This window comes from Lagenorhynchus albirostris, chromosome 20 (genome assembly GCF_949774975.1).
Source record: "Lagenorhynchus albirostris chromosome 20, mLagAlb1.1, whole genome shotgun sequence".
Lineage (NCBI taxonomy): Eukaryota > Metazoa > Chordata > Mammalia > Artiodactyla > Delphinidae > Lagenorhynchus > Lagenorhynchus albirostris.
In genome coordinates this window covers 36,522,657-36,549,597 of record NC_083114.1, presented here as the reverse complement: position 1 = coordinate 36,549,597, position 26,941 = coordinate 36,522,657, and the positions used below count along the sequence as shown (strand labels likewise).

Sequence of the window (26,941 nt, the reverse complement as noted above, 5' to 3'; positions counted from 1 at the left end):
GATTGAATCCTTCAGAACTACAGGGCAACTCTGCAATCCTTCAGGGCTGTGAAGGATCAAAGTGGAGGGTCCAGAGGAATTTCCTAAAGGCTGGGTACTTGAGGGGAAATGTGCCACGGAGGTGAAGGAAGAGGCTGGAGAGAGGGGAGGCCCCCAAGTCAGCAGGGAAGGTGGCTGCCCTGAGGCACGGGATACCCAAACTCTCCCCCAGGCCCTTACCACAAAGCCTGGGACTCTCTCCATTCAGGCACTTGGGTATAGCATTGCCTTCTCTGGGCACCTCTCCTCCAAGACACAAAGTCTGGGGAAATTAAGTCCCTACTGCCTGGACTTTCCTGGTGGCGCAGTGGTTAAGAATCCGCCTGCCAATGCAGGGGACAGGGGTTCGATCCCTGGTCTGGGAAGATCCCACATGTCGCAGAGCAACTAATCCCGTGTGCCACAACTACTGAGCCTGTGCTCTAGAGCCCGTGAGCCACAACTACTGAAGCCCATGCGCCTAGAGCTCGTGCTCCACAACAAGAGAAGCCACCGCAATGAGAAGCCTGCGCACCGCAACTAAGAGTAGCCCCTGTACACCACAACTAGAGAAAGCCCGTGCGCAGCAACGAAGACCCGACACAGCTAAAAAAAAAAAAAAAAGTCCCTACTGCCTATGTTTGATGAATCTTTTGACAAGAGGTATGGGTACAGACCAGGACATGTGGGAGGGAGGGTGGCCTTTGAAGGAAAGACTGCAGATGGGAAAATGGAAGACTTTGACCAACTCTACAGTTATCTTGAAGGAAGAGAGAAGGCAACTCTCATGGGGGCATAACCCACAGAAGGGCTCAGAGGTGAGAGAAGCTGAGTAATGTGCATCAGATGGGGCCCCTTGAAGGACAGGGTGGAGGCAGGAAGGGAGTACCAGCCTCTGAGGCTGGAGCAGACAGTGGGGGAGGGCACCGTGGAACTGGCCCACTTTGATGCTCCAGTTAATCTAACTGGTCTCCAAAATTGATTAATTCCTCTCACTCCTCTCACTACTGATGCAGTTCTAGAATCCAACTGGGCTGATCCCAAACCAGTCCCCAGCCCCGACCCTGCTCCCTTACTGGCCAGGTCTCCCTTGCAGCCCAGAAGGAGTCAGCTTAGAGGTAATCACCGCATCACGCTTCAAAGCCACTGAGCTAGCTCTTAATGGGGGCAGGTGGGTTTCACTTACCTTGCCTGGCCGCCTGCCTGGGGCAGATGGGATGCAGCTGGGGGAGGCCTGGCACCTCCTTTTCCCCCTCGCCCTCAGGAATTGTTCTCTTCTTGTCCATCTCCCTTCACTGCTTCTCTGGTTGGAACTGGAACTGAGGGATAGGGGAGGTGATTTTCCCAAAGCAGGAAAAGTGCGTGCTCGCTAGAAGAGCTTGGAAATCACGTCTTCAATCAAAAGACGGAGATCATCCCCTGGCTTGCCTCAGCCCATCCTACCCCGGCCAAAACCCAGATTCTGTGAATGTGTGTCAGGAGAGGGTATCTGAGCAGTTGTATGGAAGGGCCGAGTGCAGCCCCTCTGAGATGAAGGTTCTATCTCCCGAACTCACTGGAGTGAAGGCTGGAGGGGCTGCGCTGGAGGGGAGGAGTGGCTGGGACATGGGAGATTAACATTGAGACGTGTGGCTTTGGAGGGCCACTTATGGCACTACTGCCTCCTTCTGGGGGTCCTTGAGCCAGTGGCTTAACCTCTTCAAGCTTTAGTCTCTTCATCTGTGTATGGTGAACCCAGCACCTCTGTCATGAGATTGCAGTGGGGATTAAGGGAGATAATTGTGTGGATCTCCTGGCTCACAGGACATCTCAATAAATGTGAGTTCTCATTGTCTGCACCCACATTTCTGCTTGGAAGTAAGTTGGGGCTGCAGGCTGGCTCCCCAGGGGCTGCTGGCCAGAGGCACAGGGAGCTGTGAGCAATGTCCTGCAGGTGCCCGAGGTGAGGGGTCCCAGTGGAAAGGAAGGACTGGGAGTGTGTGTTAAGAGCTTGCCGTCCTGGAGGGGCAGGGAGATGGAGGGATGGTGAGATGAAGAGGGGAGGGGCAAACCCCTCCCACTTCAATTCCTGAAGATGCAGTCTGACCCACCACTACCACTCCCAGCTTCATGTAGATCTGCACTGAGATTCTCCACCTTTTCATCTTAGGGTCCCTCTTAGGTCCAGGAGGACTTGGTGTGTGTGTGGTGGGGGGAGGGGCCCTTTATACAGGCAGTTCTGTTACGGGAGATGGTTCTGGGGAACCCTCCAATGAAAACTGCTGCCCCCTTGGTGCTGCCTGGCTGGTCCTACTTGCTGGCCAGCTCCTCAAAGCCCTCTCCCCATGCCCCCTCCCACAGTGTGGCTGCAAGTGCTGAGGACTAAGGGAAAGGGAGCTGGGTCAGAGAGAAACTTCTGAAGGATACTCATGTCTGTGGCCAGGAATCATGACAATTAGGGAGTTAGGGTCAGGCAGGCAGTGGCGTCACAGAGCCTCCAGTAATGTTCCAAGGAAGAGGGATGGACCCGAGTATTCAGCGCTCATTAGGAACAGGAATCCCTGCTGCTTGTGGTGCAGATGTCAAAAGGTAAGTGGTGGCGGCCATGGCCCTGGCAGCTGTGGTGGTGATGGTGATGGTGGTGATGATGGTGTGGCAATCGTGATAGTGATGGGGATGATTGGGGGAGCAATAGTGATGGCAGTGGTAGCTGTGGTGCTTCTTGTAGTGATGCTGGTGTTGTGGTGATGGTGGTCATGGTGGTGCTGGTTCTGGTATAGGTGGCTGTGATGGTGACGATGGTGGAGATTGTGATGGTGGTGGTCCCAGCAAAGGAGCACTCTGATCACAGCCATGCCATCTATCTAATGGCACATTATAAAATAACCCTTCATATCAAATCACTAACAAGCTAGAACATCAGCTCCATAAAGGCAGCTGCTGTTGTTCACTGCTGTATCCCCAGTGCCCAGAACAGGGTGTGGCCTATAGTAGGTGCTCAATAAATACATGTTGAATGAAGGGGATTGAGTCTCTTCTTTGATGAACTTTATTTGCCGTTCAAGATAGAATTTTTTTTAATTCCCATTTTATAGATGAGGAAACTGAGGCTGAGAAAGATGACGTAACCTCAGACCATGCAGGAGTAATTGATGTGGGGGTGGAGTGGGGTGGGAGGTGTAGGAATTTGTGGCCAGGCCTGTCTGACTCTCAGTTCAGTGCTCTTTTCTCTGTACAATTCACAGCTGCCTCCCCACCAGCACTCAGCATTACATCGTGGTCTTGTGCTGGGGCTTAATCATAGAAATACTGTAATAATAATAGTAACAATTGCTGTTTGTAATTGTTGGAGTAAGGCTTAAATGATCAAGACCACGGAAATTATTAATAACCCAGGCCCAGCCATGGTGGCGTGGGTCATATTAAATTGTGTTGAGCTGCATAACCTTAGCAATAATAGTAACTGGGATCATAAATTAATAACAAAGAGTATTTAAATTAATGCCATAATGTCGATACCCTTGGTAGTAAGCAGCTCAACACTGCTTTTAGTACTAATGTTGCCCCTTCCTGCCTTCCATGAATTCAGCTGAGAGGCAAGGCAGGGCTCTAAAAGCTGCAGGAGGAGACAGCTTAGAGGCAATCCCTGTCTGGGAGGAGGGAATCCTCAGGGATTTCTGAAGAGGGGCTAGCTGCCTGGCCTCTTATGCCCAGTCAAGGAGGTGGCTAATTCACGCTCATGGTCAAGGCCACAGTGATGTCTACCTGTCCTTTCTGGGATATCCACTGGACTTCGTTGGTTACACAGGAAAGAAATTCACAGGGCAGACAGAGTCTTTCCCCCATGAATGGATGAATTAGCTCAGCTGATCTGGGAAATCACCTACCAGCAGTAAGCTCTTCACAAGTGTCTTACTCTCCCTCTTCTTCCCGTAAGGTGGGAGGGTATCTACAGTTATACCCTCAGTTTATCTTCAGTTCGAAATTGAGGTCCACACCTGGCCAAGATCAGGGTGAGGGGATGGGCTTTGTAGACTTGCCCCCCACCCCCCACCCCAAAGCTCTGTGCTCCAAGGCTTTCCTGTCTGGGAACCAGGAAAGGGTGGGGACAGGCAGGCAGCGAGCATCAAGGTGGAGGTGGAAAAGCTTCCCACCGAAAGACTGGTGGCGTGCTCTCTGGGCTGCCAGGGCCTATGATTTGGACCAGCCAAGGTTTCTAGGGCATTGGTGAGTGTGGTCCTGGAGATGCCTACATAGTACATGGACAGGTTCATGAATGTGAGTCCATCCAACCAATTTTACATTTATTCCCTTCTACAGACCTTTATTGAACACCTACTGTGTACCACGCATTCAGATAAGAAACCATCGTCCCTGCCTGCAGGGAGCTCATCAGCTAATGGAAACACAATCTAGTGAAGGCCAATTGTTGAGGATACATCTGTGTGTGCATATGAGTGTGTGTGTGTGTTCATGAATGTGTGTGTGCACTGTGTGAGAGACTGTACATGTGAGGGCTTGCGAGGAGGTGACTGCACACATACACATGTATGTGTGAATGTGTAGGTGAGTACATAGGTCTGAATGTCATGAGCACATGGGCGATGAGTGTGCATATATGGAGGTGCACAGGCAGGTGTAGAATGCACGGGTCTACAGGACTGCGTGAGGATGGTGTGGGCATAGGTGAATGCATGAGCACATATATATGTGAGCTTGGGAGTGTGTGTATTCCTTTGTGTGTGTGTGCACACCTGCAACCCCCTCAAACCCACCTTTTGAGAATTCAAATGATGTCTCCACCTTGAACGTCCCCGCTGCGTGCGGTCGGGGTCAGGCCACCTACTACCCCTCCCCTCCCCTTCCCCTAGGCCTCTGCAGAGAGAGAAGCCCCCACTGGGGCAGAGGAAGAGGTGGGGTATAGACCAGGAGATGAAAGGCGGGCGGGCAGTGGGCATTATTGCTGATAAAAGCTGGGTAGGGAGCGGGGCACCGGGGAAGAAGCTGAAGCCGGAGGCAGGAGAAGATGGGCAAGAGAGTGAACCGTGAGAGGGGCCGCAGCCCAAGGGAGCCGCAGTGGGGACGACTCGAGCCCACAGCATGCGGGACGGACGCGCAATAGCGCGGCCCGGGCGCGGGGTAGCGGGGCGGGGTGGGGGATAGGCTTTGAGGGCCGGGACGTGCGGGAGCGTTTCCCCGTACGCTCTCCCTTCCCTCCTCTCCCCTCCCGGAGACTGCGGGGAGGGCGGGTGCGGTTCCGGGGGGTGGGCGGGCTGGGCGGGGAGGAGGCGGGGCCGACGCACTGGCTTCTCCCAGCACCTCCCGCTAGCATCCAGAGGGAGCCTAGCCTCCGCCAGGTCTGCGGGCCGGACGCTGGAGCGCAGCGCAGCGCAGCGCAGCCGTGTGTGTCCGCTGAGAGGGCTGAACTGGAAGCCGAGCGCTGCCGCGGGAGGCGGGCGATGGGGGCAGGTGCTGCCGGCTGCGCCATGGACGGGCCGCGCCTGCTGCTGCTGCTGCTCCTGGGGGTGAGTGCTAGCCGGAGGGGAGCCCGCTCCCTTATCCCGGGACCGGGACCCCAAGGAGTTCAGGTTTTCCCGAGGGAAAAGAGAAAAGAGCGTTGGGATCCCAGATGCTGGGGGTGGATGGCGGGAGAGGAGCGCCGATGCCAGTATCCACGGAGGAGCGCCTAAGGTTCTCAGAACGAAGAGGCGACCCTGAGATTCAGGGTGGAGATGCGGACAAGAGGGGCGCACCTATGCGGGTCCTCATGTACCATGGGTGTGTGTGTGTGGAGGGGTCTCTCAGGAGGGAGTCGTGGGGCTCTCGGATGCCTGGGTTCTTCGGAAGAGGGCGCTTGAATGCTGGGAGCTCGAGGCGACTTTCCCCCTGAGCATCTTGATTTCTGGAGGGTCGTGGGACGGAACCCAGGCTAAAGAAGCAGGAGGAATGGGACGGGAACTAGAGAAGTGAGGAGAGAGTGTGGTTGGGGTGGGGAACGGGGGACGAGGGGATGGAACAATGTAAGAGGAGGATGGAGGGACTGGAGGCAAAGGGGACCGGGCATCGGACAATGAGGACCGGCCAGACAATGGGGGGGGAGGGGCGTGGGAGGGGGAGGTTCGTGGAGGGGGGCTCTGTTGAAGAGAGAGAAGTGGGTTAGGGACGGCAGAAGAGGGACGACGGCGAGGGAGGTAGAGAGATGGAAGCAAAATGAAGGGACGGAGAAGGGAGAGCGGACCCCGACCTGTCCGCCAAGAGACAGTAGGACGAGAAGAGAGAGCTGAAGCACAGCTGCTTCCCGCGCGTGTCGCGCGCTCTTTCTCGCGGCCTAGCGGGGTCGGGGAATTGCGGCTTGGGGTCCGAGGCTGGGAAGGGAGTGCCCACTTCGCCGGGGCGAACCCGCTTCCCGGGTTCCCCCGCGGCTAGTGGGCTTCTCCTACGCACTTATTCTCGCGGTTTGAAGCAAAGCCACGGACCGGATGGGACGGAGCAAGCGTCGTCCGACGGGTTCTCGCCGCCACCACTTCTCGGGGTGCAGAGGGGCGGGACGCGCAAAGTGGGGACGGTCCCGGCAGCGCGCAGCCGGGGGTCGCGCAGGCGAAGGCAACCCGCAGGGGGCGCTGCGGCGCGAGGGCTGAACGATCGCAGCTCCCCGCGCGACTGGGGCTGCGCGCCGCACCCGCCACCCAGACCCCCAGTTAAGCGGCCCGAGCGCCGCGCTGATGATTGGCTCCGTTTCCGCGCCCAGGCGGGTCGGGATTCCGCCCGCGCCCCGCCCAGCTTTCGATGAAGGACGCCGGGCACCGAACAAGACGGAGGCGCTCAGGCGCCTCGGATTCTGTCTCGGCAAAGGACTGTGGGTCCTCGTAAGCATCGAAATCCGCCCGGTAGTTCTGACAAGACATTCAGGAGATGTGACCCGTTGTGTGGCCATGAAGGGAGTGCCCTGGAAGGTTTGGCAATGGAGGAGGTGTCCTCACTCTCCCTGCCATCTTCATCTCTCATCTGAGCATTGCGCCCCCAAATCCCCATTACAGACAAGGAGACTGAGGCTCTGGGAGATTAAACCAATTGGTCAAGATCCCACAAGCGAGTTGAGACAGAATCCTAGCTAGACTGCCCCTCACCTGATTCCCAGCTCAGTACTCCCCGTACCTCTTAAGGGGCAGCCCGGCGATCCAGCTCGGGATAAGAGCTGCGTGTCTCGGCGGCAAGCGGGCGTGACACCAGCCCCAGAGTCAGGCCGGCGGAATATGGGGGCTGGGATGGGCAGAGACCCCTTCCGAGCACTAGCCCATCCCCGAAGCTCAGCCTGGTTTCCGTGGGATAGCAGTACCTCTGGCTTCGTCCGGAGATTTGGGAGTGACTGCGGGCACGTTTGCTGACTAACGCCGCGGGTTAGAGATGCATCTCGTCTGGGGCGGGGGGGGGGGTGGAGGGGGGACTGGGGCGGCCAGTTGTGAGGATCCTGGAGGGGCGAGGGCATGGGCTCCGGATCTGGGCTGGAGAGTGTCCCCCGAATAAAGAAAAGGCGAGGAAGGAGGGGATCTGGGGGTGGAGGGCCTGGGGGCTCGGGAAGGTGGACCCAGCGCAGAATCTGTCGCCTGCAGCCCCTGCGGCTGTCGCCTCCGCCTTGCCGCGGGGCTGCTGTCTATGGGCTGGCGCTGCGCACCGCAGCGGTCCGAGTTTCTTCCTGGGCCGCGGCGAGAGTGCTGAAACCAGAGCGCGTCCCGGCGGGTCGGCTGGCGGGCCACGCCGGTAATGGAGGCACTCTGTCATTCAGACGTCTGTAACCGGAGCCGCCGGGCTGGCTAATGCGCCTAATAGGGATGCAGCGAGGGCAGCAAATGCGAGGACGGGAGCGGCCGGGTGGGGGAGGCGACGCCGGGAGGGAAGGGGTCCCCGCCTTGCTGTACCAGTCTGATCCCGTTCCCGCGCCTAGATTCTTCCCTGGGGGTGCGGGGTGGGGAAGCGGGAATAATAAAACTGGTTGAGTGCCTACCGTGTGCCACGCACTGCCCTGGGTAATTTCGCTTGTGTTATTTAATCCGCATAAGGCCCCAGCAGAGTAAATCTAGTTATTCCCATTTGACAGTTGAGGGAGCTGAATCTCCCTAATCTTCAGGCACGAAACCAAGCTCCCCCAGTTACTATGGTGGCGCCCTTGTTGGAACCCAGGATGCTTGGCTTGGAGTTTACTCTTTCCTCCTTATGCCAGGCATACCCCCGCCCAACCTTCCAGATCACGGAAGGACACGTGGCCTTGAACCACCACTAGACCTGGAGGTTACATCGTGTCCTATGCTCCTGGCACCACAAATTTATAACTGAGCCTCTTCACCCCCCTCTCAGACCCCTGCCCCCTTTCAAAGTCTTTATGCATCCTCCTCCTCAGTAATTAGCTCTTGTCTCCGACCCCAAATCCACCCCATCTAAAGGAGGGGGGACATGTGCCAGTGCCTCCCCAGGGCTTGCATGGGTCTCAAAAGACCCTTTGCATATTTGAAAACTCGCCAACCCCATGATGGTGGCCAATGGCTCCATTCACCTAAGGAACCTTTTGCTGAAGCTGTTGTGAATGGATAGGACTCATCACACTGAAGCCTTCCTATAGTTTCAAATTCTCTCAACTATTTTGGTGTATTTTCTGTTTTGTCCAGTTTTTAAAATTTAATTATTAAAAGTCAATTCAGGACTTCCCTGGTGGTGCAGTGGTTAAGAATCCGCCTGCCAATGCAGGAGATACGGGTTTGAGCCCTGGTCCGTGAAGATCCCACATGCCGCGGAGCAACTAAGCCCGTGCGCCCCAACTACTGCCTGCGCTCTAGAGCCCGCGAGCCACAACTACTGAGCCCGCCTGCCACAACTACTGAAGCCCGTGTGACTAGAGCCCATGCTCTGCAACAAGAGAAGCCACAGCAGTAAGCCCGCGCACCACAACGAAGAGCTGCCCCCACTTGCCGCAACTAGAGAAAAGCCTGCGTGCAACAATGAAGACCCAATGCAGCCAAAAGTAAATTAAATACATAAATACATAAATAAATTTATTTTTAAAAAAAGTCAATTAACCGAAGGATATTTCCACCTTAGTTTCTAGAAAGCCTGGATATGGCAACCTCCCCCCAAAAAATTGCAAACATTCTAAACCATGGAATAAGTGTAATAAGTATAACTTTCAGGCAAATGTGCCTATCATTTTGATAAGTTGATCATTTTGGAGCAATTAGCCTGAATCCTAGTCATCCCTCCCTGCTTCCCAAGATTGCCTGGCCTTGGACCCATAGAGGCTGTGGCCAGATTGGTGTATCAGGCCGCTTAGCAGAGTGACCTCTGTGGGCCTCAGTTTCCACAGCTGTCAGACAGGGGATGAAGGCAATCCCTCAAGTCTTTCCTCCTCGGCTTCTGGAGCAGTTGTTCGGGGTGATATTTCCTCTCCCTCATGGGACTGTGGCTCATCTCAGGAGTCAGGGACGATGTCTCATTGGAAACTCTTAGTTTAGTGCTCAGTCAGTAGTTGAATTAGTTAGCAGTTCTCCATCCTCCTTTGGTCCCCATACCCTCTTCAGACGCTTCTTGGTGGGTCTCTCTTCATTTCTATCCTGCCTACTCTGAGATGGTTTCCCCTGTTTGGGGATGGCTCACCTCTCCTCTGCCACTACCTACCCCCCGGCTCACCAGCTCACTCTCCCAAAGACAAGACACTTCTTTGGGGCTTCCCTGGTGGCGAAGTGGTTGAGAATCTGCCTGCTAATGCAGGGGACGCGGGTTCGAGCCCTGGTCTGGGAGGATCCCACATGCCGTGGAGCAGCTGGGCCCGCTTGCCACAACTAGAGAAAGCCCTCGCACAGAAACGAAGACCCAACACAGCAGAAATAAATAAATTAATTAATAAACTCCTACCCCCAACATCTTCTTTAAAAAAAAAAAAGATACTTCTTTGATACCCAACATTTATTGAAATCCAACTATGCATCAGACAGATTTGCATAAATTATTTCTTTTAATTTTCACAGAAACCTGGACAGTAGGTATCACCAACCCAACGTTTTAGGTGGGAAAACTGAGGCTTAGAGAGATTGAGAATTTACCCCAAGTAGCATACTACTAAGTGGCAGATCTGGAATGTTTTGAAATAGAAAACAAAACAAGCACAGGAAACACATGGTTACTAATTATGTGGCCTGGACTCCCAAGTGCAAGACTTTGGAGAAGAGAGAGGACCACAGGCTGCACCAGAGAGAGCAGGCTTTGAGAAGAGGGGCTTGCGCGAGGCTCCCACTCTGCCCACAACTGCCACAGTCAGATTGCCTCAGTTATCTGGAGCCCAGGTCTCTACTGACCTCAACTAACTGGAACACAGCCAAAAGCCACAGAAGACCTTGGAAAAGAGAAAAGAGGGGTCCCAAAGTGAATAAACACTCATTTATTTAATGCCTCCCGCAACTCTCTGAGGCAGGTACTGTCATGGTTACCTAATGATGAAGAAACTGAGGCACAGAGAAATTCAAAACCTGTCCCAGGTCACCCAGCTCTAAGCTGTGAACCAGGATTCAGAGCAATGAAGGCTGCTGAGGAGGAAGGTAGACTTTTTACTCTGAGAACGGCCCCCTCCTGGTTCCCATACTCCTTACACTCACTTTATTCTCCTTCCTCCCAGGGCTAGTTACACACTTTCTAAAATTCAATTAGACCTAATAAATAAGACTGGGGAGGGCCGCTCAGGTCACACTGGCAGCAGGAAGAACTGAAAACTGATACTTTAACAGGAAGGGAGGAGGCAGAAAAAACTATAAGAAAAGCTGACAGGAGAACTCTCTTGACAAAGGTGTGGTAATTTGGGATAAAGAACACAGGGCTCCGCTGCATTGCTTCCCAGAATACTCACGGATGTAAATATTGAGTCCCTGAGTCATGGGGAAACCGTGAAGGTACGTTCCAGAGACAGAGGAAGGTGCAGCCCCCGTGGTTAAAGTGAAAAACATTAGGTGAGAAGAACAGCAAAGCCATGACTTTCCAGAAACTCAGGTATCCAGAAAGTCAGGCCCTGGAGTTCTAGTTAATTGAGGCCATATCGTATTATGTTCTTAAATTCCATAAGTATACATGTTGGGTCCCTAATACGTGTCAGGTACCGTCTCAGGCACTGAGGTGACCACGGTCCCTGCCTTCAGTGACCTGAGAGTCCAGTGGGGGACTCTGTAGAGTGTCAGACCAGACAAGAAGAGTGAACAGGGGGGACATGTGACAGGGCAACTCTGCCTGATTTGTCAGATCAGGGAGGGGCTGGGCCACAGGACCACTTCCCTGATGAAGTGACATTTAAGCAGAGCCCTGAAGGATGAAAAGAAATCTGAACAGACCTTTCTGGAACCTTGCTCACCTCCTGGGGGAAAGCCTGTATCTGGGACTACCCCCCGCCCCTAGGCTTCTGGTCTACAGATGTTCCCAGCACTGTGTTCCTGCCACCTGGGAGGAGATGGTGGCAACACCCAAGGTTCCCCTCCTTTGCTGCCTGCACCCTCCCCACCGGTTTCTTGAGGACCATAGGCTGCCTCCTAGACTGATCCAACCTGTCCATCCCCCTGCCTCCACCAAACCCTACTGAGACCTCAGGATATTAGAAAGGACTGAAGGGAAAGGAGTGTTTTGGGCCATGATCTGGCCAACATGGAAGCAGAGAAATGCCCAAAATGACCTTTACAGCTCCTCTCTAGTCCCATGATCCAAGAAACCATACTTCCTCTGAGCATCAAATGGGAGCTACACGGTCTGGAGCCAGGGAAACAGGCTTTGGAGTTTTATTAGACATTAAGATTTTTTTTAAGGAACAGAAATATAAAGCAATCTGCCAGCAACCCCTCCCTCTAGGGAATCTGGTGCTAAATCATTCCATCCATGAGCAAAGATGCCTCGGCGGCGGGACTCTGACTCTCCTTTCCCCTGTTTGCAGTGTTGTTCCCACTGGCTGCATGGGGCTCAGGGAGAGGGGAGGGCTGGTGGCCGGAAATCAAACCCTGGGGGAGCGGGGTTGCTGGGTGGTGAGAGCAGCCACTTTCTCATATTGGTAACAGGCGTACTTTTCTCCTGTCTTGGCGCCAGACTCTCGATGACCGGCTGGTCATTTGCTTTGGCCCTGAGCTGTCTCCATCTCTATCGGTCTAGAGAGATGAAGACTCAGAGCGGGAAAGCCGAGAAGGTCAGAACTCCCAGAGCAGAACCAGGATTTGAACCCAACGTCCCACCCGCCTGCTTCTGTTCTTGGACACCTCCCATTTGATACTTAATATGTGGAATGGTAGGATTAAGGGTGAGGAGTAGAGCCCTGCTAGACTTTGATAGAAAAAGACTCCCCTCTGGGTAGACGCATCCCTGGAGATGTGCAGCTTAGCAAGCGGCATTTGGGCTAGATTTCAGCTTCTAGTTGCCCCCTTGGTTGGGAGCCCTGTGTACGCTGCAACCTGCCTGCTGGTTCCTGACTGCTGCCCAAAGGCCCTCTGCTGGGCCTCAGGTTGCCTTCCCCACATGGTGTATCCTTGGGATTCCAGGAGTTACTGTAACCCCAAGATGAACTTTGCAGAAGGCCAGCATCTGAAGCTCTGATCTCACACCCCTAGCAGCCTGCAGGGCCCTGCTCTCCCGCTCTGCCTTTCTTCCCCATCAGCTTTCAAGTGGCAAATGCCTCCCTGGTGAGCTCATCCCAGCCCAGGTGGTTCCAATAGAAGGCTGCAGGAGGGGGTGTTTGCTCCCTCGGAGTCCACCCTGTCCCCTTTCCCTTGTCAGTCTGACCTTCTGGTCTTCCTCCACCCAGGTGTCCCTTGGAGGTGCCAAGGAGGTGTGCCCCACGGGCCTGTACACCCGCAGCGGTGAGTGTTGCAAAGCCTGCAACCTGGGCGAGGGCGTGGCCCAGCCTTGCGGAGCCAACCAGACCGTGTGTGAGCCCTGCCTGGACAGTGAGTATAGGGTGTCCGGTGGGGGGAGGGGAGCGGAATGGAAGCGGGGGCAAGGGGGCTGGAGGGCATGCCCAGTAGAGGCCTTCCAAGTGCTCTGCGCCCTGGCAGGGACTCCTGCCCACAACCGTATGGGTGCCAGAAGTGGGTCTGACCCAGCATAGGAGGCAGAGAGGGGAAGCTCAGAATGGATGAGGGAAGTATGCAGAGGGAGGAGGGGGACCAGATGGGGGATCCCCAGGCTGTGCCCCTTCCCAGCCCCCAAGTAGAGAGGCCTGGTAGAAGAGTGTGGCCAGGAGGGAGGAGTAGCTGATGCTAAAACCAGCTAAAAATATCATCTGCACTGCAAAATCGATGGCTGCCACTTACCCTTGGTGCGTTTGTGGGGAGGGGAGGAGGGTCAAATCCTGGCTGCCCTGGACACTGACCTTGGGGGATCCTGGGAGGGCGTGGCTAACCCTCCCCCCGGGGCCAACTGTTCTCCAGCTCTGACAGAGGGAGCAGAGCTTTCCCCAGGCAGCAGGGACGGCAGTTGGAGCACCACAGGGATGTCCTTACTGGGGGGTGATGTCGGGTGCGAGAGGGGGGAGGGGCGCTATGGCCATTCCTACCTGGGATTTCCTTGGGGAGGGCAGAGAACCCCATCTTCCAGAGGTGCTGGAGGAGGGAGGCAGGAAGATGGCAGGTCTGGGGTCTGAAATTCTTTGCGCTTGACCCAGGAGTCTCACCTCTGCTGGATTCACTCCGCCCCTTCTGTTGCTTTCAGGCCATGGGCCCTTTTCCTGACTCTGCCTGGAAACCTTTCCTGTTGACAGTTAGATCTTGCCTTCTACCTGGCACTCAATGCCCACCTGGAGGGCCAGTGGGAGTTCTACCCAGATTGTTCTTTAATCATGTTGGGGACAAGGCTACAGGAACTGGGAACTCTGAACGCCCCCGCCAGCCTGTCTTACCTTTGAATGCCTCGCTGCCACCACCGCTACCTCGAGGCACCTCACTGCACACAGCCCATCTGTCCTGCAGGCAGCCCCAACTCCTTGGTGTCCCAAACACTCTGTTGTCCTACTTCTGTACTAGTGGATCCTGTAACTCCATCCCCCAGCAGAGGGATGCCAGGTAGGGAGGCTGGACATCCCATAATGCCTTTGCTACCTTGCCATCTGGCCGCCTCCCTGGTCCTGGCCTAACAGGGTTTCTTTCCATCCCAGGGCAGGGTTGGCCAACCATCAGCTACCCTGGAACCTCCCACGTTTGCCTCTCTTATTTCCTAGACTCCGCCCAGGGCCTCTTCTCTTTGGACCCAAAGTCTCCCAGGATGGGACCCCAGTCCCTTCTGTCAAAACAAGCGGTGGGATAGAAGAGGCTGAGAGAGGGCATCTCCGGGGAAGGGGAGGGGAGACAGGAGCAGAGACCAGCTCGGAATACTCCCTCCCACTTCCACCCTCTGCTCCCCTCCCTTTCCCCCCTTCCCCCTCACCCCCCTCCCCGCACCCCAGCTGGGTTAACAGGCTGCCTTTACAAGTCCGCTTTATGGGATGGAGACCCCAGTGGACTTTCCCTCTATCCTCAAAACGTTTCCGCAAGGAAACCCATTAAGCTCCTGCCTTCATTCTCTGCCCAAAAAAGACCACATTTTTCCCACCCCCCCCCCAAAACCCTCTCCCAGGAGTTTGCTGCTAATTTTCTGTATTTTCCCATGGTCAGGGCCCTCCCCTTCCCCTCCCACGTGACTAGACCCACCCCTGCTGCCACATGCCACCCAGATAGGAGCCTCTGGTATAAATTGGACCTCCTGCCTTGGCTGTTTTGGTTTGGAAGTCCTGTCTGATGTCTGACTAATATCCCTGCTACTGAAGTTCATTGAATTGATCATTGCCCACCCCAGGGGGCCCAACCTTTACAGGATCCCTGCTGTGTGTCACGTGCTACTGAGGAATTTCACTTATTCCTCATCACAACCCTGTGAGTGGAGACATTATTCCCTGTTTTTCAGAGAAAGAAAAAAGCTCAGAGAGGTTAAGTAAAACACCGAGAGTCACACAGCTAATAAAGTGATGGAAGCAGGTTTCGAATCCAGATCTGCCTGATGCCCAGGAAGAGAAACACAGGAGTCCCTCTGCCAGAACTGACTTGAAACTGAAGTCTTCCTCCAGGCCCATCTCTGTCTTTTCTTCTCTTCCCCCGCAACTGCTGCCCCTTTTACTTCTCTGCTTTTTCCTTCTTTGCTTCTGCAGTTCCAACCCCAACCTCCAAGATAATGACCCTGTGCTCCATCTTGTCTCTTGATGGCATTAAAGAAAGTTAAGATAGGACCCCCACAGCGAGCTTCGATTTCCGTCCACGGGGATCCCAATCTCTCTACCCGTTTCCACATTCTGAGCAATCCTCCCTCCCCAGTTCTCAGGTTCTAAATCTGTGCTCTTCCTGCCGTGGGAGCAAGGATACAGCCTCTTGGATTCAGTTTGGCATGGAGTTCTCCACCCTGGGCTGGAAGGGGTGAAGAAGATCTGGCTCTGTGCCTTCCCCACTCTTTGCACAAGGCGGAGAGGACCCTGGCATCCCTCCCCTTATTCTGGAGCTCACATCCATTAAGAGAGCGTGAAATCAAGAGTGAGCTTGGAAATCTTCCCTTCATGTCCTTTGAAAGAGCAGAGGACGATATATGCAAGTCCTCCCTTCCTTCTAGCTTCAATCCCTCCTGCAGTACCTTTCTTGCCAGGAGTCCCATCCCTGCCCTCTAGAGCCAAGCCCTTCAGCAGCTGGGGTGGCGCCATGGGTGGGAAATTCTGTTGTCTATCCCTAGTCACTCCCATTCAGGCCACACCTGAGCCCCCACCTGTGCAGAGAGGCGTGGGAGGGCAGCTGAGGTGGGAGCCTGCCTGGTGAAGGCCGGCTCTGCCCGGGCTGGGTTCACAGCTTAACTCTGGCCTGTGCGGAGGGCTGGATGGGAACCACTCTCAGATTATTCCTTAATCATGCTGGGAACTCTCTAAGAGAATCCGCCAAGAAATTTACTGGCACCAGCTGGGTTACCCCCTGAAACCTCAGCGCCAACGCTTCCGGGGCCTGGAGCACCGGGCTCCTGGCCCCCTTCCCCCTTCCCAGTCGGGTGCCACCAGCTTTCACACACCGGGGATCCGGGCCCAGAGGGAAAAGCGGGGGAGTCAGTGAGGGGGCGAGGTAGAACGAGGGTGTCCCGGGATGGGGCGGGAAGACCTCCAGCCCCTGCGTCCCAAGTGCCCCCGGGGCAAGCGGCTAGACGCGGGGCGCGGCTCCCCCCGCACGTCCGTCTGTCCTCAGGCGTGACCTTCTCGGACGTGGTGAGCGCCACGGAGCCGTGTAAACCGTGCACCGAGTGCGTGGGGCTGCAGAGCATGTCGGCGCCCTGCGTGGAGGCCGACGACGCCGTGTGCCGCTGCGCCTACGGCTACTACCAGGACGAGACGACGGGCCACTGCGAGGCGTGCCGCGTGTGCGAGGCGGGCTCGGGGCTCGTGTTCTCATGCCAGGACAAGCAGAACACCGTGTGCGAGGAGTGCCCCGACGGCACGTACTCCGACGAGGCCAACCACGTGGACCCGTGCCTGCCCTGCACGGTGTGTGAGGACACGGAGCGCCAGCTGCGCGAGTGCACGCGCTGGGCCGACGCCGAGTGCGAGGGTGAGCGTCGGGGGTGGGGGTGGGGGTGGGGGGCGCCCCGGGGTCCGCAAGGGCCTGCCGTGGCCTGCGGGGCCAGTGGACACCCTCCCGATCCTTCCCACCAATGGACCCTATCCACTGTTTACCCTTTGGGGCTGTTTGTTACGCCATCCTCATCCTCCCAGGCCACACTCATTTCCCAGGGCTTTGTTAATCTGTGGCTGCCGGCTGGGAATTGGACGGGTGGTAGATGAGCGGCACGAATAGGACAGATAGGACACGTCTGATCCTTGAGGCAGACTCTCTGCACTGGAGAAGGGGGTCTGAGGACCCTCAGGAGTTGGGATCTTTTGTCTCTGAGGCCCATAGTGGTTTATGGCTCTGGGACCTGGGATGGAGTCTGCCCTGTCACTTACTATCTGAGCGACGTCAAGGAGGTCACTTCAGTTTCTGGACCTCAGTTTCCTCGCTGCACGCGGTTTCCACTGTTGCTGTGGGTTTGGGCTGGGGGCTGGCTCACTTCAACTTGTGGGGGAGGGGTCAGCAGTCACTGGTACAGTTTAGTCAAGGACGAAGTTAGACCCAGGGAACACTAAGGAGGTCGTGCGGACAGGGGCTTTGGGACAGATAGAGGCGGAACAGCAAGCCTGGGGCTTGTGAGCCCGAGGATGAGGCAGGTGCACATGGAGGGCCCTCAGCTTCCTGGGTGGATGGGAGCTGGGTGTGCCCTCCTTAGCCAGAAGGGGCAGTTCCTGGGATGGGAGGAGGAAGCACTGTGGCAGTCAGGGCAGAACCGTTTTGGTCCCTGGTTGGTGACATCCATCTTGGGGGAGAGATTGACAATGCCTTTACTTTCTATCCCCCGTTCAGCTGTTTCCCCTTGGGGCCTAACCCTCAGGGTGCTCTCACTCTGAGCAGGCAACGCAGTGCCTCCTTCAGGAGCCCTAAGTTGGACGGGACAGAGACAGCCTTTGCCCCAGTCTGATGAGGGAGACGCAGTGCCAGCACTTAGTTCCCAAGAGATCCCCCCATTCTGGTGGGGGCAGCACAGCCTCTGCCTTCAGTCAGCCCCCAGTTGGATGGGAGAGATAGATCCCCTGCCGTGGGGAGCCTGCAGTCTGACACACGCACGCCAGCCTTCCACATCCTGTGATCTCTGGCGCAGGGAGCTCAGGGCGCAAAGGGCCGTTAAGCGGGGCTGAGGCCAGGCGTGTGTGTGAAGCTTGCTCCATTGGGATGTGGGGTCAGGGTGGAGAAGTGGGGTGCAGAACGTGGTGGTTCCGGTGGCCACTGCCCTGGGCCAGGAGACAGGCAGGTAGCGTCAGGCGCAGGGCAGAGGAGGGAGGGAGTTTCAGCGCCTGCAGCAGGCAGGTGGGTGGCACGCTTCTGTGGGCAAGTCGGCACCAGCTAGTGGGGGGGACTTAGGGGTGCGGTTAGAGCAAAGAAAGGTGCTGGCTGGGGGAGGGGTGGGCTCTGCCTCTTGGCGTTCACACATTCCTTCCAGATACCACTCTACTTTCCCAGCCACCCTGAAGGGGTGCGTTTATCCCTGCCCCTCTTCCCCTCACCCTCTAGCCTCTGAAGGGGTAAATGTCAGCTCCAGGGCAGAGGGAACATTTCAGGAAATGGAATTTGATTTGTGGTGGCTTGGTTGCCCCCCTCCCCTCCACTGCAGGGTACTTCCTTGCATAAACACTTCCGGTGTCAACATGGTGACTCACCCACCCTGGGGGCAGAACCTGCCCCCCTCCCCAAGCAAAAGAAATTGGATTTAGGAGGAGTAACCTGGGCCCTCTTTCCACCCCCAAGTCTGACAGCTCCCATTCTGGAAACGGCTGTCAGGACCTGCCAGGGCTTAGTGGGTTGGAATGCTAGTGGACACAGCCACATCTGGATCTCATCCCCACCCCCAAACAGGGCGGAGGATCGGAGGGACGAGGAGAAAGCGCCCTGGAAGGCGCCGACTTCAGCCTGGCTTTTCCCCACTGCTCTCAAATCTCTGTGATGCCTGATTTCAGTGACCCTCCACCCAGCCATGCCTTCAGCCTCTGGGTTCGGGTCAGCTGAGCAGAGCTGTACCCTTAGCCTCGGGGCTCAGGCTGCCCCTCCAGCTGGCCCAGTCCCCTAGCCGGGCAAGAGAAGACCCTCCCCGGGCCAGCGCCTTGTCTGGGGCTGCCAGAAGGAGGGCTGTGTTTCCTCCACTCCCTGCCCCACCTCTTCCACGCCTTCCTTCCCAGGACTGAGATGGGGGAGGGGTGGGATAGGGCAGCAGATGGCAGCCCCCTCCCAAATGCCAACCAGATGGATTCCAGATTCACATGTGGGGACCTTACTCCTCAGAATGTGCTGAAAATGGGGGCCTTTGAAGCATCTTTGCCTTGAGCCAAGGAGGCCTAGGAAACCGGTGGGCAGTTTCGACTCCAGCTTGGGTGGGCAAACTGGGGGCTAGGTGAGGCAGAGCTGGGGAGCAAAGTGCCTGCCCTTCACCCCATCAGCTTGTCCTGTCTGCTTTCCCTCCCTGCTCCAGGCGTGGGAAGCGAGGAAGGAAGGGGTAGGCAACTTTGCCCAGACAGGTACCCCCAGGTCGTCCAGAGTCCACAACCCCAGGTACTGCCCCCGGCTGGGTGGCAGAATGGAAAATCCCACCCACTTGTGCCAGGGGCTGCTGGGTCCCCTGCCAGGGAGGCTGGCAGTGCCCAGCTGGCATGAGAGAACCTAGGCGGGTGGCAGGGCAGTCTCCCTCCCCTGAGGCAGTGGCAGTGCCTGCTCTGTGGGCCCTCTCTCCACCAGCAGTTCTCGACCTTCCCAAGTTGGGTTTGGGCTATCTGACACTGTCATCTCTGGGTGGCAAGATCAGACGGGGTGGGGGCCACGCAGGGCAGGAAATAGAGGCTAGCCACTATCCACGGACCAGCTAGAGGGAAGCAAGCCAGCTGGGCACCTCCCCACCCTGCCCGAGCCTAGAGCCAGGACACCAGAGACTAGAAAGGAGGCTGGATGCCAATTCTCAGGGGCCGGTGCCGGGGAAGGTACCCCTCTGCCGGACCTGATTACCCTCATCCTTCTTTAGGACAGGGGTGACTGGCGCCACTGGGGCAACCTGTGGCCAGAGAAATTACACATTTCCCTAGCCTGATTCCAGCTGGAGGCGTCCTAGGGCCCACTCTCTTCTTTGTGTGTTTACCTCCATGCTGGGTTTTTGGGTACCCAGGGTAGGCAGAGTAGAATTCTAGGATCACAGTTATACCCAAGATGGAAGGGAACTTAAAGACCGTCTCTTTTCGTATCCCCATTCATGGGGAAGTTGAAGCCCTGAGAGTTGAAGGGACTGGTCCAGAGTCACACAGCAAGTCAGTGGCAGAGCCGAAGGGGACCCAGCGCTCCCGATTCTTAGGCCCTTGCTCTTCTCCACCATCGTGACATCATACACCCAATCCCAGCCCTCTCTCCTGTGTGTAGCCGCTGGACATACAAGCATCTGGGGCAAGGAGGGGGCTGGGGGAGAAGCTCTGAGGGTCAGAGCATAGGAGGGGGCGGGGGGAGTGGGCCCTCACTCCTGTAGCCCTTTCTCCCAGAGATCCCTGGCCGTTGGATTACACGGGCCACGCCCCCGGAGGGCTCAGACAGCACAGACCCCGGCACCCAGGAGCCTGAGGTACCTCCGGATCAAGACCTCGTAACCAGCACGGTGTCAGATGTGGCGACCACAGTGATGGGCAGCTCCCAGCCCGTGGTGACCCGAGGTACCACCGACAACCTCATCCCTGTCTACTGCTCCATCCTGGCTGCTGTGGTTGTGGGCCTCGTGGCCTATATCGCCTTCAAGAGGTGAGAGGGGGAGCGGGAGCCAGGGAGCCAGATCTTTACCCTCAAGGAGGGCTTTGCTGCGACCATGACCTGAAAACGCACACACTTTTTTTTTTTTTTTTTGCGGTACGCGCTCCTCTCACTGTTGTGGCCTCTCCCGTGGCGGAGCACAGGCTCCGGACGCGCAGGCTCAGCGGCCATGGCTCACGCGCCCAGCCGCTCCGCGGCATGTGGGATCTTCCCGGACCGGGGCACGAACCCGCGTCCCCCGCATCGGCAGGCGGACTCTCAACCACTGCGCCACCAGGGAAGCCCTGCACACGCGCTTTTAACTCAACCCCACACCAAGCTCATCCTCACTTACCATCAGCTTCCCCACTCCAGGGTGTGGCAGGTCAACAGGAGGTACGGAAGGGGATCGTCCCTGTCCTGTCCTGGTGCGAGCACCTCCCCGCCCCCATTCTGCTGCCCCACCTGCCTCCCTGCACACAGAGCTTCCTTTACCAGCAGCTTGTGTCCTCATTCTCTGAACCCCATTACCTGTGTGTACGTGTGCGTGTATCTCTTCCTTCCCACGTCACACATGGGGTCTGATGGCGCCCATAGCCAGAAATGCGGGATGTGGATAAGTCCTGGGAAGCGTTTTAAATGTTTAAGTGCATTTTCCATTCTTAAAAAAAAAATCATCAAAGTAATAACGTGCTTATTGGGGAAAATGCAAAGAAGACCAATGTCTTGTAAAGCAAAAAGTAGTAAAGCCTCCTTTTATCTCCCCAAATCCTACCCCTGTCCTCCTGGGAATCTGGAATGGATCCCTTCCAGCCATTTTCTACGCATTTATAAACACATGTGTGGAAAACCTATACATACACGTGCAGGTTTTTTTTTTTTTTTTTTTTTTTTTTTTGCGGTACGTGGGCTGCTCACTGTTGTGGCTTCTCCCGCTGCAAAGCACAGACTCCGGACGCGCAGGCTCAGCGGCCATGGCTCACGGGCCCAGCCGCTCCGCAGCATGTGGGATCTTCCCGGACTGGGGCACGAACCCGTGTCCCCTGCAACAGTAGACGGACTCTCAACAACTGCGCCACCAGGGAAGCCCAGTTTTTGTTTTTTTTTAAAGCATCAATGATCACATCAATGATCACATTATACATATTCTACATCTTACTCTTTCACTTAATCTCCCTCGGGAGAGCTTTCCTCAGAGCATATAGATAATCTGATTATTTATAATTGCTCGTTCAGTAATACGGGCGGATCATAATTTATTTAACCAGTCTCCTATCGATGGCCATTTGCTTTGTTTTTCATTTTTTCTTATTGCTTATAATAGCAGAGGGAATCCGTGTACATACCCCTGCACACACGTGGGAGTACTTTAGAAGGGTAGACTGGGCAAAGTGGAGCTCCAGGAAGGCATTTATTTGTGCACCATTCATCCCATGGACATTTACTGAACACCGGCCGCACACACCAAGCCCTGGGTGCCTCTCTGCCCTCACGGCGTTTCCGGTGTGGGCCAGGGGCAGATAGGTAGAGGAAGGAGAGCCTCCCGTGGCGCGCGGGGTTACAGAAGGACACCCCCTGGGCTCCCGGCACCCACACACCAGAGCACAGATACCTTCGCGGCGTGGCCCATGCGCCCCTCAGCCCCGTGACTGGGGCTGTCCTCTGGTTCCAGGTGGAACAGCTGCAAACAGAACAAGCAAGGAGCCAACAGCCGGCCCGTGAACCAGACGCCCCCACCCGAGGGAGAAAAACTGCACAGCGACAGCGGCATCTCTGTGGACAGCCAGAGCCTGCATGACCAGCAGTCCCACACACAGACAGCTGCAGGCCAGGGTAAGCAGTGGGGCCGGGCGGCGGGCCGGGGGGGCGAGGCAGGGAGAACAGGGGTGGTTAAGCTTAGGCTATAGGAGGGACTGCAGAGGGGCTGGCTGCGGGCTGCTGTGTGGAAGGATGGGAGAGGCGGGCGGAGGGCATGGGTAGGAGAGGCCCTTTCCGGTGGGGATGACTTGGGAAACGGAAGCTTTGACAAATCGGAGCATCTAGACTCATCCAGCTAATTGTCCCCCAGGGCTAATCACTCCCCAAAGTGGCTGCAGTTAGCCTCCTGGCCAGGACTTCTGGGGAACAAGTAGTTAATTATGTCCCCTAATCGGTGGCCCATAGCCCAGCTCCAGTACACTTGCTGCAGTTGAGTCTGAGGCCAGAAGTCCTGTCTCCTGAGCCTTGATTAATTGCTGGGGGTGGGAGGGGGTTAGTGGGCAGGGAGGTTAGGTTGTAGGGATGGTTCTGGAGCTGTGGGTGAGTCAGCATCCCCCAGGTGCCTCCACAGCCCTGCCCACATCCAGGACTGCATCTCGGGCATCCCTCTGCTTCTAGACCCTCGGGTCCTCCCCAGATCGGGAGGAGAAATGCCTCAGCCCTTCTTGGGTCTTACTCCAGGCCCCCACTCCCACGGTGGGGGAAAGGGTGTCCAGCGGGTAGCGCCTGACTCCCCCTGGGTTCTTGGCAGCCCTCAAGGGTGACGGAGGCCTCTACAGCAGCCTGCCGCTGGCCAAGCGGGAGGAGGTGGAGAAGCTGCTCAGTGGCTCTGCGGGGGACACCTGGCGGCATCTGGCCGGTGAGCTGGGTTACCAGCCTGAGCACATAGACTCCTTCACCCAGGAGGCCTGCCCGGTCCGCGCCCTGCTGGCCAGCTGGGCCGCCCAGGACAGCGCCACACTTGACACCCTCCTGGCCGCCCTGCGCCGCATCCAGAGAGCCGACATTGTGGAGAGCCTGTGCAGCGAGTCCACGACCACGTCCCCGGTGTGAGCCGGCCCGGGAGCCCCTGCCCTGCCCCCACACTCCGAAGACTGATGTTCCAGCCAACCCCACAGGCCAGCGTCAGAGCTGCGCGCCTCTGGGCAGGGCCTCGGAGCCCGGGCCCCCAAACCACAGCCCTGTCACTCTCCTGTGTGGCCCCATCGCTTCCGATCACACTCCCTCTCCAGCGCCAGAAGTGCCCCTGCCGCCTCTCCCACCCTGCCCTGCCCTGTCGCCATCTCAGGCCTCCTGCCGCCTTCTCCCCCCACTTCTAGGGGGGCCAGCCCCTCCCACCTTAGCAGGTTGTCATATATGGGGGGCTGGCACCAGGGATGGTGTTGAGGGCGTGACGGGGTCCCAGAGACTCAGAGGGAGAGACTGAGGAACCAGAGCCACGGGCTCTACACTGTGATCTTGGGGAACGAGGGAGCACCTTCGTGGCCTCAATCTCCCTCATCCCCCTCCCCCCTCCCCTCTGGCCTAATAGGAAGAGGATCAGAGGTTTGATAGAGCTGAAGAGGGGCTTGAAATCTAGTCCATCCCCCTCATTTTACGAACAGCAGAGTGAGGCCCAGAGAGAGGCAGTGATTTGCCCAAAGCCACCCAGAAATGGGAGGCCAAAGATGGGCTGTCTCCCGAAACGAGGGGTGCAGGCCTCAGGTTTGCAGGGAGTGGGGGGCCAGGCGACCCTCTGGGAAATGTCTCGAAGCCAAACCCAGTCTGCCCTTCACCATCTCCAGGCCTGTCCAGCCCCTGTGGAGAGGGGACGCGTCACCCAAGGCCTGGCCCATTGATCCATCCTGACCCCAGTCAGGTTTGGGGTTTGTGGCAAGGGGTGCTGCTTCCCTCTGCCTGTCCCCTCAGGCATGTCAGTGTGGCATCCGTGGTGTGGCTCATCTGTAGGTACCCACCATCCCAGCACAGACCCAGAGCCAGTATAGGCAGCATCTTCCCCTGGAGTCAGCCCTGGGGGACTGAGGAACCCCACCTGCAACACAGATTTACAGGCACACACACACACAGGATGAGAAATCTCGCTTCTCTCCAAGAGTTCTTCCTCTTGGGCTGTGGCCGGATCCTCCTGGGGCAGCTGCCAGAGAAGCATTGAAGGGAATTGAACTCTACTCGCTGTCTTCCCTCGCCCCCGGGTTTGGCAGGCCAAGGACGGCTGAGGCTTGGGCTGGCGCCTGCCTTCCAAGGGCCTGCACGTGGAGGAATGCTCCCCCGTTCCACCCCTTCCCTGCAAGCACGGGTTTGGCTGGGCCCTGGAGGCTGCAATGAAGACAAGTGGACCAGCGTGGGAATGCAGCAAGAAGAAATTGAGTTAGACTGTGGCCCATAGAGGGTCTCTCCCAAGTTTAGAGAACCCTACAAAGGACGGTTTTTTCCCTAGCTTGGTACCGGAAAGGGGCCATGGAGCCCCTCCTGGCCTGTTCTGTTTTGCTTGATGTTGGAATGAGTGTGCCCCGCCCCCGTCTATTTAGCATGAACGAGCCCTGACCAGGATGTGCACGGACAGCCACCCCCTCCCCAGCCCAGGGGTCTCTCAGCCCTGTGTAAGGCACTGGGAACGTTGTACGTAGATGGTATTTCTTTGACCTGAATCTGTGATGGGAGGAGGAAACTCACCTGCTGGCCCCTCACCTGTGAATGTGGGGAGTGGGACAGAGTCTGAGGTATTTCTTTTCCTCCCCAGCAGTGGGGGAGGGGGTCGGAGGTTGCACGTATGTTTCAGCATGTGTTTGGTTCTGCGGCCCCTCCTGCCTCCCTTTGGGCTGAGGTGGAACCCTTTTGCCCCCTCCCCCCGCCAGCTGGGGGCTGTGAACTCCAGGCTCCTTGTCACCCTCCCTGTCACCTGCCCCTTGCATCCTGTGTAATCATTTCTTGGGCCCTCCTGAAACCTACACATAAAACATAAATGATGAACATTAAATAGCAAAGAAAGGAAAATCGTGCAGAGGTTTTCTGAAAATACACGTGGTTTGAGTTGGTGGGGGGTTATGTGTGTGGGGCAGGGACCCGGGTATAATTTCCAACTCAGTGAGTTCCTGTCCTATTTTCCCCACACACAATGGGGAAGTTTTAACAGAAATCCAGCAAATTCACATGTGTCACCATGGAGTTAATTTAAATGGGATAGAGAGGGAGTGGGGGCCCTTGCCGCCAGACTTTGGAGAGGGAAAGTAAAAACGGCCATGCAGGAAGCTGGCCAGCTGTGAACTTGACCAGATGTCAGAAGTGAAACTGACCACAGGGGAGCCAGAGGCTTGCTGGGAGGGCCAGGTCACAACCCCACGGCTCGCAGCCACCCACACGGCTTGGGAGGCACACCACCCCCCAGCACACAAGCACACACACAAGGTCTGGCTCCAGATGGCCTGGCGGGAGCCTGGCTGGTCCGGCCTGGAGTTGGGCAGGCCCCTCCCTTGTGGCTCTCCCAGGCAGGTCCCAACCCCAGCTCCTACCAGCCTGGCTTTGAGCCCTGCCTGGTCTGGGAGCTGCAGGGTTCCAGGCCCCGGGTCTGTGTCCCTCTCCCAGGCTGGCCTGGCAGCTGGTCCGAGCTGCTCGGCCTCTGCTGGTGGCTTGGCCAGGTCCTCTGATGGGCCTGACTCGTGGTTGCTAGGGAATGCCACGGGAGGCTTGCTTTCCCAGAAAGAACAGCAAACAAGCCTTCCTGATCTTGGGATCCTGGGAGGGGCCAGCCGGGCCCCAGCCAAGAGTTAGGCATGAGGTGGAGGGAAGCTGTCTTCCATCTCCCACCCCCAGGCTGTGAGGGTTGTGAGGAAGGTGGCGGGGAGGGGGCAGTGATTTAGAGCCGGTATAGGAAATGATCCTGGGTCTTGGGTAACCCCCAGTGTGATGGGGGAGACAGACCGTCTTGAGGAAGCCTCCCACCTAATGGGGGAGACACAGCCCCAGACTTGAAGATACCTCTAATCTGGTGGGGGAGGCTCAATTCCTATCCTAGAAGAGCCCCCATTCTCATGGGGGAAATGCCTCTAATTAGGTGGGGGAGAGCTGGACGCTGCCTGTGGGAATAAGGAGACACAAACTCCTGTCTTCCACGATCTTATGTCCTTGAGGGGGTGGCAGCAGACAGCCCCTGTATGGTGTGCAGTGCCATGCTAGGGGTGAGTGGGGGCCCCAACCCAGGCTCACCCCTACCAGGGGTTAGGGAAGATTTGCCAGTAAAGAGACACTGAAGCTGAGCCCTATCGAAGTGGAGTCAACAAGCCAGGGGAGGAGAGAGTTCCTGGCAGAAGAATCAGTGCAGCAAAGGCCCTGGAGAGAGAATAGAGCCCATGGGGCCTGGGGAGGGTCCTGTGCCTGCAGCCCAGAGAGTGAGTGGAAGGTCAGTGGGGCCAGACGGGGAAGGGCTCACAAAGAGACACGTTAAAGCATCTGGACTAATCTCAGAACAGTGGGGAGCCACTGACGGGGATTAAGCAGCGGGTGCCGTACACAGATTTCCATCTTAGAAAGCACCAGCTCTGGCTGCAGTGTGGAGGGTGAGGGTGGGGCAGGATAGGTGGGCCAGGAGGTGGAAGTCAGAGGTAAAGGATGGGCCACAGGGATGGCGAGAAGAGGGCATTGAGAAAGCTCCGCATAGCATGCAGGACTGGGTAGGAGATGTGGAGGTGACTGACACTGGCCTCGGGCTTCTGGGGGTAGTGGAGCAGAGAGCCTGAAAGACATCGTACCAGAGATTCGTACCTCCCCCTCCACATTGCGGAGAAACC

General features: G+C 56.8%; 2 protein-coding genes across 3 annotated transcripts in view; one reads left to right on the top strand and one right to left on the bottom strand.

Annotated features, from left to right (window-relative positions):
- PHB1 (prohibitin 1) overlaps positions 1 to 26,941 on the bottom strand; it is a 264,555-nt gene that overhangs the window by 74,558 nt on the left and 163,056 nt on the right. The gene's annotated exons all lie outside the window — the stretch shown is intronic.
- NGFR (nerve growth factor receptor) lies at positions 5,349 to 25,145 on the top strand. The gene is made up of 6 exons (XM_060133402.1): positions 5,349 to 5,522; positions 12,806 to 12,947; positions 16,245 to 16,604; positions 20,159 to 20,411; positions 22,072 to 22,232; positions 22,909 to 25,145. The coding sequence occupies exons 1-6, from the start codon at positions 5,457 to 5,459 to the stop codon at positions 23,208 to 23,210; spliced, it is 1,284 nt and encodes a 427-aa protein (XP_059989385.1). The 5' UTR covers positions 5,349 to 5,456; the 3' UTR covers positions 23,211 to 25,145.

Excerpts from the sequence above, each read along its gene's own strand:
- NGFR (XM_060133402.1), top strand. The coding sequence starts at position 5,457 with ATGGGGGCAGGTGCTGCCGGCTGCGCCATGGACGGGCCGCGCCTGCTG. Across the intron at positions 16,605-20,158 it reads GGCCGACGCCGAGTGCGAGG|AGATCCCTGGCCGTTGGATT; the intron begins GTGAGCGTCGGG and ends CCTTTCTCCCAG. Across the intron at positions 22,233-22,908 it reads ACAGACAGCTGCAGGCCAGG|CCCTCAAGGGTGACGGAGGC; the intron begins GTAAGCAGTGGG and ends GGTTCTTGGCAG.